Raw genomic sequence first — 16,763 nt, forward strand, 5'->3', positions numbered from 1 at the left:
ACACCACTTTCAAGTGCAGGAACGTGTTTCCTCCTGCCATCCATGTCAGAGGTGCAGCCAGTGCCAGAGCTGACTGTCATTTATTTGTTCTGATAAGGGGTTAAATATGCACAAGTAAACCTGGGCGTATGTTCATAATGCAGGTGGCAGTGATACTTTAAAGGAGGCACCTTTCTTTGTTCCCTTAATGATTCATTCATTGGGAGTGTGGGAATTAACCTATATAAATTTTTGCTACTAAGTAGATACACCTAGATCCTGAAATAGTGGATGGGTGAGAACCAGTTATAGAGACTCTGCACATCGTCCTGGTAGCACAGAAAGAAACAAACGCACAAGGGTAGGCTGGGAATGAATGACTGCATGGCATTTCTCATGGCAAATTCCCTTTACCTCCTCTTTTCCAGTGACTCACCAAAAATCCTACAGGGCTGCAGAAGATACCTCTGAGAAAGGCCTGACTTCACTGAGACCTTCAACCGGGCCCTCTCTTCAGGGGACTCAACTCTGACAGCTGGAAGTGTGCAAGGGGGTAATCAACAGGGCTTAGACTGGGCAGAGAGCACAGGCAGCCACACTTTGGTTGCACCAGCAGTGGGAGGCCAGTGTGAGATTGCATCAGGAAGAAGATATGAGAAGGGAGGCTGGCTTGCCAAGCCTGGCTCAGTGCCCCCTTTGTAAGCTGTAGCTTACACCTCATCAGCTGGGAGGTGGAAAAGAAACAGGGCATTTATTTAGGGCACCTCACTAATGGGGAATTTGTCTCCCTCCCACCTAGCTAGAGGAGGAAAGAAACCTTTCTGGGAGGATGTGCAGAGTGGGCTGAAATTTCCACACTAACTCTTATCTGATTTTGTCAGAAGAACTTTTAAGGCTCAATGAACAAGAGTTGATAAGTCCAGGACTGTTACACAGAACAGATCAATCATGGTTTATCCACTGGAAGTTACATTAGCATCTGAGGAGCTGTGAGGGCCTACAGAAGCATGAGGCAATGGTCAGTGCCCTGTTGCTGGTTTCCTATACCTTTGAAAGGAGGTCACATAGCGCTATTGTTGCCAGCATGATGAGGTCTTAGTTGCTTAATCTCTTCAAGGTAGGCTCTACAGGATGAGGTAACATCCCAGACACTGCAAAACCTGCCTGCATCTGGCAGGCACCTCCAGCCAGCTTTCCCCTCACAGCAAAATGTGGGCATGAGCGTAGAGAATACAAGCCTGAAGGAGACAGCAGCGAGGTCCAGGACAGGCATCACTGTCACCAGGACATCAGGGCACTGCTAATCCACTGCCAGGGCCCTCAACGGTCACAAGTGAATCACAAAAGTAAGAAATGCACACACAGGTGAGTCTCATGGTGAATTCCCCAGTTAGCTGTGCTAGAAGGCACAGTACGTTTCACACATCTGGCACAGGGTGGTGAAAAAGGATGTCAGCAGTGTGAAGCACCACCAATCTCAGCTGCCTAAGGAAGGGAAACCAGAGGGCTGGGGTTCCTGGGGAAACACACAGCAACTCACAGCTCAGAACACTGGGGAGAACACTGCCCACTGCCCACTATTCACACTGCCTACAGGATGGAGCCTACACCAAGGAGGAACAAGAGGCACCAGGAGGCTATACTTCAGGCAGGATGATCCGTTGCTCACAGGGCAGAAAAAAAACACCTCCTGTGGCTCTCTCCTGACCAGTGCCCTGTCACTGCACTTGGTGGCCCCAGTCACGCTGGCCAGGCCTCTGAGCTGCAGTTAGCCCTGTGAACCACAGCAGCCTATCTGTGGGCTGTGAGTGAGTGTCCTCTGGGAGGCCAGGCAGACATGCCACACTAGGTCAGGGCAGAAGGCATGTGGGCACAACACCTCCATGCAAAGCACTCTTGTGTGGCATGTCCTGTTTCTCCTCAAGACATGTACAAGGTCTCTGGCTTAGCTGTGCTCATGAGTAATACCATCTGTTTCATCAGTGTTCACTGTGCTATTGGAGACAGCTTTTCCAATAGTAATTAGCAAGGTAGGGGGGTGAAGAAACAATTGCCAGGCTTCTTTTTGCATAGGTCATAGCAAACTGCCTCCCCCTAACCCCTGCTTCCTCCTCCTCTGGTAACTGTGAACCTCCCTACACTCCACTTTGGGAGCTACTGCACAGGACTATTTCATAAACAGGCCTGAGGGGTTGTCTGCTGCCTGTCCTACTTCCTTCAGAGCACCTGAGATCAGCTGGGCTGGAATGTCTCTGACCATATCACACTCCTCTGCTGCCTGGACAGAAGATGGAAACTTACCTACTGAGGTAGAAGACGACATCTCACTCGTGGTCTTGGGCTTCCAGCTTGAGCCATGGTAGAGCTGGGAGACAGACCTCTCAAATCACAACATTGACTCTAAAAATGAGGAGAGGACATAAAGTAAGCCTTGCTGTTTTCAAGTCTTTAGGGTAACATTTACTTCATACACTGAATTTCATTCCTCCTGGCCCTAGAGGTCATGAATATCCTGGCTCAAAACAGGTATGTGAAACTTTGGGTTCTCAGGTCATGCCTCCATGCCAGGAGACATGCAATACTCCATGAAGCATCTCCAGGGACTGGGCCCCTCAGGAACTGCCACATCTAGTCCTTCGCAGTAGCAGGCAATTGTAGATACTTAGATTTGATGTGCCTGCATACAAATACACGTACAAAACCCCTTTAAGTTATTTCAAAGCTTCAAACTGAAACACTGTTAATACAAAATACCAAAAACGACAACTGTTTCCTTCGTGAAGCACCATCCTTGATGCAAAGGTTCACAGTGAAGTCACGAGGGCTGATAACCCCACACAAAGCAGCTGGTCTGAAACATCCTTTCTAAAGGCTAGAGTGCTTTCCATAAAGTTATCTGTATCATCAGCTGTTAATCAGCACAGACCAATTGATTTCATCTTCCACTAAACAAGGGCCTGGCTCATCCTTGTTTTGGTAGATGCTCATCTGTGATAGTTGTGACAGTGAGAGATAGTACAGCTTGGTAGCATTTTTGGTGCTGCTTCATTTGTCATTTCACCCTGGCACTCGGCTTGAAGCCCCAGGAAGGGTTAATTCCTTCCCTGCTTTTCCCAGGTAACAGCTGTTCTACTGACAGGCTCCCTGGATCACCCAGGTTTTGGTGAGGTAAGTGGATGTCCTTGCAGGAGCTCCTGTGGGAGGAGCTTTGGGAAAACCAGTCAGGACTGGTCCTGCCAGCCTCGGGAGCATTCCTGCTCCCATGCTGATGCAACTGGATCCAGTCTCTTGGCAGACCAGCTGGCCTCTTTCCAAAGAGCTCCCTGCCACTGCTGCAAGCTGAGCTGAGACCCAGGATGGCTGTGACGAAATTTGAGCAAGGGGACAAAAGGGCCTTTGGCCTTCATTAAAGCTGGGAACACCTGATGAAGATAATGCTTGTTATTAACTGGCTCCTCCCAAGAAAACACAAAAACATGAGCTGCCTTGTTTTGCTGCGAGTTTACGGTTCTGTGGAGCATCTTCCCAGCAGCAGCCAGACTGTGGATGTTGAATCACAGTGTTGAACCCTGGCGCAATCTCTTGCGACCTATGAGCGGGATTCATTCAGAGACTGTTGTGCAACAACAACAGGAGACAGTAAAGCACAGAGTTCTTTCAGTGGCAACAACTCATCCTACTCCCACTTGGGATTCAGTGTGTAACAGCTTGATGTGACATGCTGTGCAGCAGAATGTGGGCTTAAACACATCCTGGAGTTGAAACAGCTGAACAGTGAGCGTGGTTTAAGTACACTCCACAACCAGGAACAGGGTTTTAACAGAGAGAAAAATGCAAATTCAAACTCTGTGTGTCTAAAACATATTCCAGATGCACCAGGAAGGCCTCAGTTACCTATGTATGTCTTCTCAACAAAAGCAAATATTAGCACATGCCAAGATAATCTCTGCAAAGAGAATTATGAGATGCTTTAATCACATCTTAAAGCAGTATTTCTCAGACCTCAGCAAAAGGATGGGGTGCTCTGAACACTGCTGTTTTCCTGGAGCTCTTGCTGAATCAATGACAAAGCTCAGACTGATGCTCCAGCGACAGACAAAGCTGCTGGATGAGCTCCCCACCACCACACCTCCCCAAAACTGCCTGCCATATTTCTGCTAACAGACACACGCTGCTGAGTCTCGCACTGCTCATTAGCCTTGCAGTAAATGATTTCTTATGTAAATCGTACCAGCCCACAGAAAAACCAGTTCAGTTCCCGTCTGTACTGCTGGGATGGACCTAGAACAGAAGTGCTAATAATCCTGGGGTTTGGGGTTTTTTTATTTTTTTTTTTTTCTCTTCCTTTTTTTTAATAGAAAACCAAGGGCCAGGCATAAAAGCAGTCACTGCATATCTTCCACTGCAAGCAGAATTACCCTTGCATCTGCTGAGACTGATCCAAAACCAAAATTCCCCTGGCCACCTATTTGCAAGTGCCCTCACCAAGCTTGTATGTACAACACCAGTTTCTGTGCACCTAATTAGTGGTTTGAAACTGATGAGCATTTTTGCCTGTGGACCTCATGTCTTCTTTCAAACCTTAACTTCATCTTCTAAAGGCATGGCTATCTAGCTAATGGCAACATATCTTTTCTATGTGGTGTCTCATAAACTTCAATACTGGAAATGTGACTGAGAAAAAATAAGTGTCTAGCTATGCTATAGGGATCCTTTCCTTCTTACTGCTGCTAACAGAAGCTTCCCAGAGGTTTGGATATGGTTTCTGTTTTTATCCAAGTCACAGTGCACATGGCTGTGTCAGTATCCCATGAAGCCTGCAGACAGGTAAGAGGTACCTCCTGCCAAGCCTACAAAAGGCACTGAAATGCTGGCACTGCACTGTATACCCACACAGCACAGGGGCCCCTCCTGAATATGCCACACTATGCCTTGCCTTAATACCTGTACCAGTATGAGAGGGCTATTGGGTGAATTTAGCACTTGGATGCTTCATAGGTTCACTTCACAGGTGGTAAGAGAGTTTGTGGGAATTATCCTTGGTAGGTCTTTAAAACTCAAAGGGAAGTTACTATTTTTCCATGGCAGGGGTATTTGTTGGGGACTAATAATGTAAAATCCTGTATTTATTCTGGCCATTTTGCTCTGATACTCTACCCTTCCACCTCACTCCCCCTTCCAGCTAAAATTCCAGCTGCTACTGCCTTTTCCAGGCAATATGCTAGTGCTTGGGTACAACATCTCAACATGATTAAGACACATAGTGTCTGTTCAAGTTCTTGAAAAGCTTTCATCATAAGAGAGAGGCACTAAGACCTGACAGGACATTTGTTGCTCTGAGCCCTGGTTCAGTTTTGTTCCATTCTGCTCCACCCAAGAGGTGTCTGCCTTTTCATCCCTGACAGTAATCAGCTCCGGGCAGAAGACAGGAAAGCACCTTTCAGCTGGAAGGAGCTGGGTCCACAGGAGGCAGATAGGGTATGAAAGCAATGCAGACAGGCACCAACGGGAGCCACACTAACCCTGCACCCTATGGAAATTACATTTAAAAGTTTCATTTGCAACTCCTTCTACCTGGGTTTTCAATGTGCATCTTTTATCATTTCTGAACATAAATCACACTTAGAAATATGAGGACAAAGGATGCAAGAAGAAGGGAAGTCTTGTGCTTAGCTCTCGGGACAGCTACCAGGTTCAGCTCTTGTGACCACCAAGTCACCTCACCACCCCAGCAGCAAAATAAGGAGTGGAATGCAGACCTGACAGCACACCACATCACTTGGATTGTTTCTGAGATGTTCAGACCCTATGCTGACAGGAGCTGTAGATGTTCTAATTGAGACATTTAAAAACACGTTCATTGCCTTAGACACCTAAAAGTAATTTCTGTTTCCACTGTTTTTTAAACAGTTACATGCAGTGCTGGAGATTTCCTTCCCTAAGAAAATAAAACTGTAACTGATGCTAAAACATGTACTTCCTTGTCTTCTGGAAAACTAGCAACTAAGGCAGCCTGCAAGTGACTGCTGTCTGATTGCCAAACACAAACTCACTGTCAGCTGTGTACGGAAAATCACACCCAAAGGAGGAAGCAGTTTTCCAAGGTCTGGACCAAAGCATCAGCAGGCAAGAATCCAAAGGCAGCTGGAAGTAATGATGGTGTTACCTGACTTAGTGTGCATGGCATTGCAATGAGGGTATGACATGTAGGTTAAGACATATTGGAAATGCTGGATTAGATCAGACTCTCAGACTATTTAGCTTTGCTTTTTTTCCCCAAAATGCAAAGAGAACAGGCTGCATTATTTTCAGTCTAAAAATATTAAGCTGAAAAGTGGGTCTTTTTTTTTCTGAATTACATGCAAAAAGATGTGTCTTCGGATGCAAAAAATGTATTTGCCTTTTCTCAAGAAAAACTGCTACTTGCCTTGCTAGGAAAATGTACTTTGAGAACATTGCTTTACCTTGGACTTCAGATGTCCCACCTCCCAGGCCTCCTTTGGTTAAAAAAGGCACAAATTCTGGTTCCTTGGCTTTGGGCCTAGAGCCACAGTAAGCAAACAGTATCTGTTTCCCTCTGACATTCCCAGGCATAGGTGTCTGAACTGAGTACACTCAGGAGCCATAGGCAAAGCCAGACCTGACTCGCTCAGGGAAGGTGTAACCAGCAGAGGAACGATAGGTATGTACAGCTTTGTTCACAAGATGAGAAGGAATCAAGGTTTGCTTATTAAAGGTTGTCTGACCCTTCTGTCCACTGACATGAAGACTCCAACACTGACTCCTCCAGCATGCTCACTCACTGCATCCAGCTGTCACCAAGAATGCAAAGCCATCGCTTCCTATCAGAGGTAACATCTCAAGAGCCAAGTGATTGCTGCTGATTGTTGTGATTGTTCACTGAAGCAAGACACACTCTTGGTGCTTCCAGAAAACCTCTGCCAGAAGAGTCAAGCACTTGTCCCAGTTAACAACCCTGCTTTCAGGTAGGTTTATTCAGGTAGTTTACTGAAGGAAGCTACTCTGGCCATCAACAACTGCAGAACACTCTAAAGCTCCATCAATACACAAGAAAGAAAAAAAAAACCAATAAGGAGCTATTGTTTTTCTACAAAATACAATAATAATGAAGAACAAAACACAATAAACATGGAGAACAAAACATTCAGGAAAGAGGATGGAATTATGCAAGCAGCCATGACCTTCACATTACCAGAATACCTGGATATGGAACTGAGTATCATAATGCCTTGCAAAATCAGCAGTGTCTGTAGAAACTTGTGCAAGAACATCAGGCTACTCTTTCAGGTCACAGCTGAGGCAACCACAAGTGACAAGACACAGAAGCTCTCCTGTCAAAGAAACATTGTCACTGGAAGGTCAAGAAAAATCTGGAGGCATAACTTACTAATAAGCTGTGGGAGTAGAAACCCAGGCATGCTTAGTGGAGCTAAGGTAGCACCATGGTGAGGGGGAGCAGGTTAAAAGGCAAATGATGTGTATACCCTGAAGAGTAGACTGGGCTGTGCACAATCAACAATAAAAATTATCTTTGGCCTTGCCCTGCAGCAGATCAGATTTACTTGTCACACAAGCACAGCATCCTTGATTGATCATCAGCAAGAGAATTCCAGATATATAGTTCCAACCATCAGTTGGGTTTTTTAAGCAACCAGCCCACTGGACACCACAGGTCCTGATGTGCTTGTGTATCAAATTTACACTAGAAAGCTGGCAGCAAGCTGTTATTAGCCAGGGTCATAACTTTGACAAAAACAAGTATTCCTGCTCACTAGCAAGCACTACAGCAATGTTGGATGTGACTGACCTATAGCAAGTGAGGTGCTGGCTGCCCTACCTCTTAAAAAATCTGGCTGTAACCCAAATACTTCCAGAGGAACAAGTCTTCTCTGAAGCCTGCCCTCCACTATTTCCAAACTATCAGCTAAGGAGACTCAGCAATTATTTTCCTTCTTGATTATTGTTCAAGCCAGGATAACTCCAGATGACACTTGAATTTTCAGAGTCCAGCCTCCCCAAAATAGCTCAGTTGGGCCTCTCCAGTTCCTAGCTGCCTACTTTTAGAAAATACCATCCAGCCCACTCAGTAATCAGTGTATCAAAAATGCACAACAGATAGATCTCACAAGCTACACCAGAAGCTTCATTCTTGTTGGGCTTTAAGCAGGGAGAAGGAAAACAGCTCAGTTTCCTGTGCCAGCATTGGCTTAGTTTATCAAGCTGAAAAACCAATTACTCCAGAAAGACTAGAGATAGAAGAGTTTCATGGCTTTCAAAGGGGGGTTATAATTCCATTCAGAGTCTCACTAGACTATGGCTCTGTTACCACTGAGATTGAGCTTGTTTACTCCAAAGCAAAAAACTTGGCATGACTTACAGAAACAGCTTTTCTTGCCAGAGCTCTAATAGCAAATGTCTGTGGAAAAGCCACTTGGAGAAGTACTGTTTACTTTGGTAATGAAACAAGTTCCCTGGAATGAAGTCTTGCAATCTTCCCAAGAGGTGTTGCAATACATTTACCTGTACCTCAGCTACAAACCATACAGGCAGAGTCCAAGTCTGAGAACTTCTTGGCTAAGTCAGGAAGCCAAGGCAAATACATCTTAGCTACTCTGGACAGGACTACACTTTCCTCATACAATTGGGTACACAAATTGGGCCTGACTGAAATTGGTTGTCTTTTTTTTTTTGTGTTGTTTTTATTTTCTTCCCTGCTGCAACCTGAACCACAGCCAGCAACACCTCTTGAAGATGCTTTTGAGAAAAGAGCCTCAAAACAAGACTCTCAATCATCATAACTGCAGCTTTAAAGCCAAACTCACCCCCCTGACACTCATTTTCTTAGGCAACTCTAGACTTAAACCCCAGCTCACTGCTGGAAGTGCTTCACGGAAACACCAGCATACAGCTGGACTAATAACTACCTGGGGAAGAAAAGAAATTCAAGGTAGACTGTGGAGGCCAAGGCTCCCTTTCTGTTTAGGGAGTCACTGGCCTGAGGCTGTTGTGCTTTTCCTCATTTATTTCAGACTGAGTTTAAAGCCACTGTCCAAATTCTGTGACCACACAGAGATGAAAGGCTCTCCCCTCTCCAGTATTCCCAGCTTGAGTCCAGTGCAAAGGGCTAGTCATTTGCTGAAACTTCAGACTGAGATTCTGCTTCCAATGAGGTGGCTTACTTAGCACCTGCCTCATCCAGTAACCAAGATTCTTTTGTAGTTGAATTAAATGGACTTCCTACTGAAACAGGTACTTGCATATTTTGTTTACAAATTGTACTCTCAGGAGAGCATCAAGCTCATACTTCACAGATGGCTATAGCTCTTCACAGCTTTGCTTTGTGCTCTTACATGTTGAAATTCCTGCTTTGAGAAGAAACCAAGCTCTAATTTCAAGTGTTTATATGTATTCCCAAGAGCAAGAAAAAATCTTACCACGATGAGGTTATGTAAAAAGTTTAATTATAAAATAAATAAGTTTGTTATGGAAACATTAAATATTAAATACAGTAATAAATATTTACACATTTACAGATATAACTTGACAATTAATGGTTTTTCTCTGCTACCAGAAGAATTCTGCTCTGTTTATACAGAATACATTCACTCTTCCAAGAAGAAACTGAACTCAAATAATACTCCGTGCTCAAGACTGCATGGACAGTTCAAGAAACCAAGGACACTGGGGTCAGCAAACTTTGAGGTAAGTCAGGTTCTTCACACCAGAAGGCAGAGCACAGGAGACCACTGCTTGCAGAGTGTCAGTGCATAAACTTGATTCTTCAAAGCAACAGGTCCTTGGTCAGGTTCATCTGACCAGATCTGATGTGAAGCATTTGATACTTTAAGCACTGCTTTAAAGCAGTATCAGGCATCTGGGTAACAGAAGTAGATTTGTTTATAACAGATGGTTCCAGGTTTATCAGCTTGTTTGAGCATGGATCTTCTCCTTCAGATCTTGCATTACTGTCTCAGCATCCTGAGGAGACTAATTTTAACTTGAGCTAGCACACACACAAATGGATAGCTCCACTCACACAAGTGAGTTTTACTGAACTCAGAGGGATTACCTTCCACGCATACAGTAACAGAACCCAGGTGTGGCTGACCAAGATCTGTCACCAATGCCCTGCAAGTCAGAACTAGAGATGAAGTTCTTTGAAGCTGCTATCAACAGGGAGCACAGTGACAGCAGAATTAGGTTTTTCATCCACTGAGGTCTAGGGAGAGAAGCCATCCAGAGCTCTTCCCTTCTTAACTTTGGGAGAGGAGAGTGAACTTCACCCCTCCATCCATTCCTGAAAGCCACAAAAAGCTCTCTCCCTTAGGGTTACAGTTGCCAAAGGAGACTTGCTAACAGAAGAAAGTCCATCCACACAAGAGCAGAGACTGGAGCTCCAGCACTGACAGAAGAGAGGGCTCAGTAGCAGTAGTCTCTAGCAGGTCTTGATAGCAGGTCCTCTACCCCTTGTGCCAAGATGTAGCGGTAACTGTCCTCCCCAGCATGCAATTCAGCAGCAAGTGGCACGTTGACTTCTCCTTGCAGCAGCCTCTGTCTTGATGAATCAGGGCTCAGTGGCAACAGCTCCAGCCCACAGTGTCCAGGTGGATGTGTTAGATGGCCAGAGGTACCCTGCAGCTTGGCAGTGGCCACATGAGAATTGTTCTGTAAGGGGTAGACCAGGCACATTAATCACCACCCAAGACACCTGCACTCTGCTAGAACTGCATCAAACTGCACCTGAATCTGGCAGCTTAAGCATATGCACACACCTGAGGACACTGTGCTAGATACTCTTCAGCCTCAAGTATGCTTTGAACAAAACATTCCATTTATCATTGGATAAACTTTGGACAAGGTCAGTAGCTGACATGTAGCAAAGCAAAACTTCTGAGTTCTGCCCAAACTTGTCAGGACTATCCTTTATAGCTTCCTCCTTCAGCTGGTAGTACAATTCCTGTTGTAGGGTCCTGGAGTCTGCTGTTAGGTACACCTTTGCTCTGAAGAGACCAACTTGCTTGCTCATTAAAATCCATTAGATTTCTCCCAGAAGTGATCCACCTGGGCCATGAGCTTTAGCACTCAGTTGCTATGATAGTATGAAACTTGACTGAGAGGCTATCTATGGTGCTCACAAAACTGGCAGTTTAGTCTTGGTCTACAGCCTCAAAGCACCAAAACCATCCTGATGCCTTGCAGAGAAGACATGAACATGGGCAGTACTTCTCTTATGAGAGGTGATGATCCACTTGGCTGCTGCATCATCATCCATGATGGAAGCCTACTATGGCTTCTTGCACTAACTCTTTCTTCACAGCTCCACTTACCACAGTACAGCTTCCTATCCTCACTTTTCCTTTAAGACAGCAGCCCACAGCACTGCTGAAGAACTCACACAACTGAGGCAGTTTCAGGAAACAAGAAAACCAAGCCAACATTCACATGTAACCTACACGTTTTAAGGCACTTCAAGTGTTAGAAGCAAACACTAGCCTTGCAAAGCACACATGTTAGCTCAAGCCTGGAAGGACTCAAAGGCATTTCAAGCCAGCTTTCATACCTGCTTTCTCCTCATCTACACACCAACATGGCCATTTCTGTTTTCTTGTCGAAGTTTTTTCCTTTCTTCTTTCTCATCATACTGAGGACACTTTTTCCTGACCCTGTGGAATTACAGCACATTAGAGATAATTTTGAATCCTGACATACATTCTGTTGTTACCAACCCCCACATCCTCTTCAGCATTTACACTCATGTCCTTCAAATTGTCAAGCAGCTCCTTACCACCAGGAAGTTTCAGGCTGGACTGTTTTTAAACACTGGGCACCAAGCATTATCTGACAATATCAAGAAGCCCTCGAGTTAGGCACTGACAGCTTTGCCTTACAGCACCAGAACTCCTTGGCCTAAGCCTGAATGGGTAGCAAGGTGAGGAAGGTTTATTGCTGGAACTGAGCAAAGCACCAGGAGCCTTTCTATGGGATAGATTTTCTGGTTGCTTTAGCAAACAGCTGCAGAGACCAGACAGCTACCCTCCTCCCCACCGCAGAGCACTGTGGACTTCCAAGTACAGTCCCTGTCACCTTGATGTGACTGTTGACCACATCATAAGCACACTGCTTATTTCTTTTCTCCTAGTCTTTTCTAGTAACTGTTCCAAATAGGCCACCTAGCTTCTCTGGATGAAGGTACAGATTATTGAACCTCATGCTTCAAGTCTGTGAGTTCAGAGCATGAAACAAATGCAAACCTATTCCATGGTTCACTCCAAAAACTCACAATAATCATTTGCTCTTACAGAACTACAGAGCTGTGTATCTCTCGTAGCAGTGAGGAATGAGGCAGTGTTGAAAGAACAAGTGTTCATCCCAGCATTCCTCAACTTCAGACCTAAATATGAAGCAACAGTGACATGAGAAATGCACACCTTGCTTCCTGAATTGCAGGAAATGGTACAGCATGTACGCAATTCAGTTGATGATCAATATCTAAAATTAGACTGAATTTTTGAGTTTCACCTACAATATACCAAGCCCTGCTGTGGTGGAGCTGCAGTGTCAAATCAGGATAGCTCCAACACCCAGGAAACCCTGGCTCCCTGTGCTGGCCATCTAACCTCAGCACAAACTTCAGGTGAACACACTGGCAAGGGACTAAGAAGTAAGAATAAGCTGGTGCTTGTTAGCAGGTACAAGAGAGCTTGATACAAGGTCTGACACATGGACCCAGAAAAGCACTTTTATTCACAACAGGACCCTAGATTCTGACCACCCACCACACTGAACTATCTGCAGTTCATTGGGCTGGAATGAACCTTAACAGCAAACAGCACAGTACTTGGGACTGAAGGTGCTTATTCCCTCAGGTTCTCAGCCCAATATATTTAAGCCCAGTAACCTCCATTAACAAACAAGAGTCTGAGTCCCATTTCCTTCCCTCTGGCTGTGCACTCAGCTGTTGGATAACAGCTGTACATTAGGCTGTCATATTGGTGCTTGAGGGCTCCTCCACAAGGATTAAGGCACTGCTGTGTCAACATTGATGCTCCTCTACTCCCTGTAGATATTCTGCACCACTGTAACTATCGTGGTTGTAGCAAGAGCAGAAAGGCTCTTGTTTTATAATGTAAGGGTCACAGGCTGCCCACATTCAAAGGCAAGAGAGGACAAGCAATCTTAGTCACATTTGAACTTCTCAGACCCTGCTTGTACCCTCAAGATATATCCAAGCTGGGATAAGAAACAAAGGCCTTCTGGATGTCTTCCACACAGCTCACTCAGGTGAGCCAGACCCGTTTTGGGAATACTGGACACAAGCCCCACTCATGCTTAAGCTAGACAGACACCAAAAAGTATAATACTTACTGCACTATCACAATGATAATTACAGTAATGAAGCTGATGCTTGACAGCAGGACAGCTACCACCACCAAAACAGTCTTTGAGTAGTCTGCTACATCATTCTTCCTTTGAGTCTTCATGAACTGTTCACCACAGCGCTCACCAAAAAAATCCTGATGACACCTGCAAGTAAATATTAACACAAGTTCTTATCAGCTCTGCTGGTGTCTGGAGCCAAGGACACCCACACACAAACCTGCCCCTTAGACATCTTCAGAGTTTCCCATGAATCTCAAGATGCTGCCTTTACAACGTGTTCATGAAATGCAGTCACTGCTCTAGCACAAGGTTTGTCAGCATTTCAACAAGTCGAGATTAGTTTGGGCGTGATGTCCCAGGCAGACACACCTTTTCATTCTTTTGGTTTGAGTTTATGACCAACTGATGAGTTCAGTGGCTTGTTATGCATCTCAGATTCCATCATCACTTCATTTACATGGCAGAAAGCTTCTCAAGTCAAAATACAACAGAAGACAGACCTATGCCAACTTGACACTGATTTTTTTCCTCTGAGCCCTCATGTACCACCAGCTCACACCAATCACACCTAACTCGCAAGGCACAAGTGACTTACTTGCAGGTCACCATCCGCAGATGTTCTCGGTATATGCATTCACCATGGATGCAAAAGTTTTTGTATTCCATTTCACAGGGTGTCCCTTTCTTTTTGTTCTTTCCTTTGTTCTTCTTCTTTCTTGACTTGCCGGCATTCTTCTCACCCCCCCTTTTTGTTGGTTTGGGTTTGACCACAGGTTCAACTGAAAAAAGGACAAGATGATTCAGTCTAGCAACCAAAAAAAGCTAGATTCTGAAAACTGAATGACAGAATTTAGTGAGGGGTGAGGGAATAGTCAGTGCAGGAGAACCTGCCACCAGGAAGCACAGAATGCAAGTCAGCATGCAGCTGGGCATTTCACACCCAGCACAAAGGCACCAAGCTTAGAAGCTCATTAAGAGCAACACTACCATCATCAAGTCCTGTGCAATGCAGAGCAAAAGCAGCACAAGCAGATGAGGTGAGAGCCATCAGAGGTGAAGACCAGAGTTGAAGGACTGCAGCATTTCACAGCACAAGATACTGGAGTGAAACCATACAGGCTCAACCAAAGAGCTCTAAAGGACATGGAGTTCACAGAGTCAAGCCATCCACTAGTTTTACATTGGCTCAGATGCAACGCTAACAGCCTCCATCACTCTGAACTCTCTATTTGCATCAGTGATGAAAGGCATTATAACTCACTAGGTAGTCCTGGGCACCTGCAGAGGCAAGACAGCCTGCTATCCCAGTTAGCATACTTGTTTCTCCCAAATAACCTGCAGTGCTGTCTTCAGCAGCAGATAGTTCATTTCCAGTTCTCCTACTTTGCAAGAGATGCCAAGCACACCAAAGCAGTGAAAGCAAGACAGCCCGCAAGAGTCAGGTTATTTGTTCTGCAGCTTACTGCTGCCCCTCATTATCTCAATTAAGACAAACCTCTAGAAGAGTGTGGTTTAAGATGCTGGTGACTTAGTAGCCTTTGGATTTAAGCAAGGGCAATCATCTTCCTTTCACTGGGGAGAACAAGCTAAAGCCAGCCACTAAGGGCCACAAGCTCCACAGCTGCTCCAGAGCATGGTTTTAGAGCAAGCTGGTACTACACTGGTTCTCTGAAGAAGCCACCCCCCTGCTGCTAGCCCTCAAGTACATCATCTCAGTGCAACCTGTGCTACCCAGGACTAACAGTTAACCACGTAAGTTCCAACCCATCTTAACAACAGCTATTTGCAGTAGTCTTCCACTGCTCTGTTGTGCTCTGCAGATCCAATGAAAGTAATTTTTGAAACATTAATATTTTACCCAAGAGCACTATGCATATGGGCAATCAGCACAATAGGGCACAACTTGATCCGACTGCTCCATAACCCTGTATTTCTAGTGACAAGAAGAAAGCCTGCACAAAGAACCAAGGTGTAGTTCACTGTTGTCTAGACAGCTGATCATTTCAACTTCTAAAGCAACAAGCCTGGCTTGAAGTTACTTAAAAGCAAAAATGCCTTCAGCAACCAGAAGTCTGATTCAAATGGCATAAGCTATATTAATATGTAAACAAGGAACACTATTCCTGCAGCAAAGTTTCCTGTCCCTAAAAGTGTGAGCTTATTACTGACTGCTGAGGCTCCTGATCTGTCCAGTTCAACTTGATATTTAGGTTCACACTTTCACAACTGAGGCTGTTTCCATTCTCCCCTCTTCCAGGCTCAGCTTGTCAGTTTCATCTCTGTGTGCCTGCCTGCAAGCTGCAGAACCAGGAAAGCTATCCACAGTTGAATCAGAACAGCTTGCAGGCTCCACAGATAAACCCCATGCCAAGTAGTAGAGCTGGTCTACAAACCAACCACCTTTGCAAACAGTTCTGGTTTCTGTGTAGTTATACAACACTTAAGTCACCAAGCCAGTAGTTTTACAGGCCAGACAGCTCAATACCTCCCAGCATTCCTGTTTCCCCTGGAGGGTCTGCCATTCATGGAAAAACTTCAGCAAGGTCCACAAATTCCACAGATTGCCCCCCTGTCACCTAAAAGCTGAAGTCAAGTCTCACTGTGTTTTTGGAGGAAAAATAGCCAGATCCACCCTAGTGGGAAACAGCACCAGCCCAAAAACATCTGAGGTAGAAATCACTTGTAGGTACCAACCCAGTTTGGATTATAATTGTATTTAGGTCAGAACCAACAAAATCCCCCAACCCCCATCATCAGGTGTGCTATTCATTTCTCACAGCTTACAAGTGGACAAACTGCAGTAAATTCACACAAGAGCTACTGACAATGAAGCAGTGCCTGAAAGATACTTAAACTTCTCTGCAGCCACTTCAGGAGTTTGAAGCACTTGACTTCCCAGGACATTTTTTTTGTCAGCTCCAATCCAAACAAGCCACCACGAGAAAATACCCAGGAAACACTTCAAGCAAAGAAGACAAGCTGACATAAAATCTGTTTTGAGACCAACCAACTCCCCTGAGGCTTCCATGGCAAGTCGAGGGCAGCTGCCCCACCACAGCCCTCCCGCCAGCTTTACCAGAGAACCTGCAGCCTCCACGCACACCGGGCACAGCCAGGAGAAGTTGCCTGCTTTTAATGCCAGAGATTGCAAGCAGGAGCAGGCTCTGGCTCTGCACGGCTCCCTGAGCTCAGTGCAGCAGCCCCAGCGAAGAAATGAGCCAGAAAAGCAATCAGTGCTCACACCTGTGGAGCCCCCTGGCCCTGACACACTGACCAGCCCTGACACACTGACCAGCCCCCAGGCCCTCAAACACTGACCAGCCCCCCCAGGCCCTCAAACACTGACCAGCCCCCCTAGGCCCTCACACCCTGACCAGCCCCCC

At 45.5% G+C, this 16,763-nt stretch overlaps 1 protein-coding gene across 1 annotated transcript; it reads right to left on the reverse strand.

Annotated features, from left to right (window-relative positions):
- Positions 1-11,575: 11,575 nt before the first annotated feature.
- On the reverse strand, positions 11,576-14,856 carry AREG (amphiregulin). The gene is made up of 4 exons (XM_010003634.1): positions 14,844-14,856; positions 13,976-14,159; positions 13,366-13,524; positions 11,576-11,663 (listed from the first exon to the last, which is right to left on the reverse strand). Exons 1-4 carry the CDS (start codon positions 14,854-14,856, stop codon positions 11,576-11,578), a joined length of 444 nt encoding a protein of 147 aa, XP_010001936.1.
- Positions 14,857-16,763: the final 1,907 nt, after the last annotated feature.

This window comes from Chaetura pelagica, unplaced genomic scaffold (assembly GCF_000747805.2).
Source record: "Chaetura pelagica isolate M959 unplaced genomic scaffold, ChaPel_1.0 scaffold358, whole genome shotgun sequence".
Taxonomy (NCBI): domain Eukaryota; kingdom Metazoa; phylum Chordata; class Aves; order Apodiformes; family Apodidae; genus Chaetura; species Chaetura pelagica.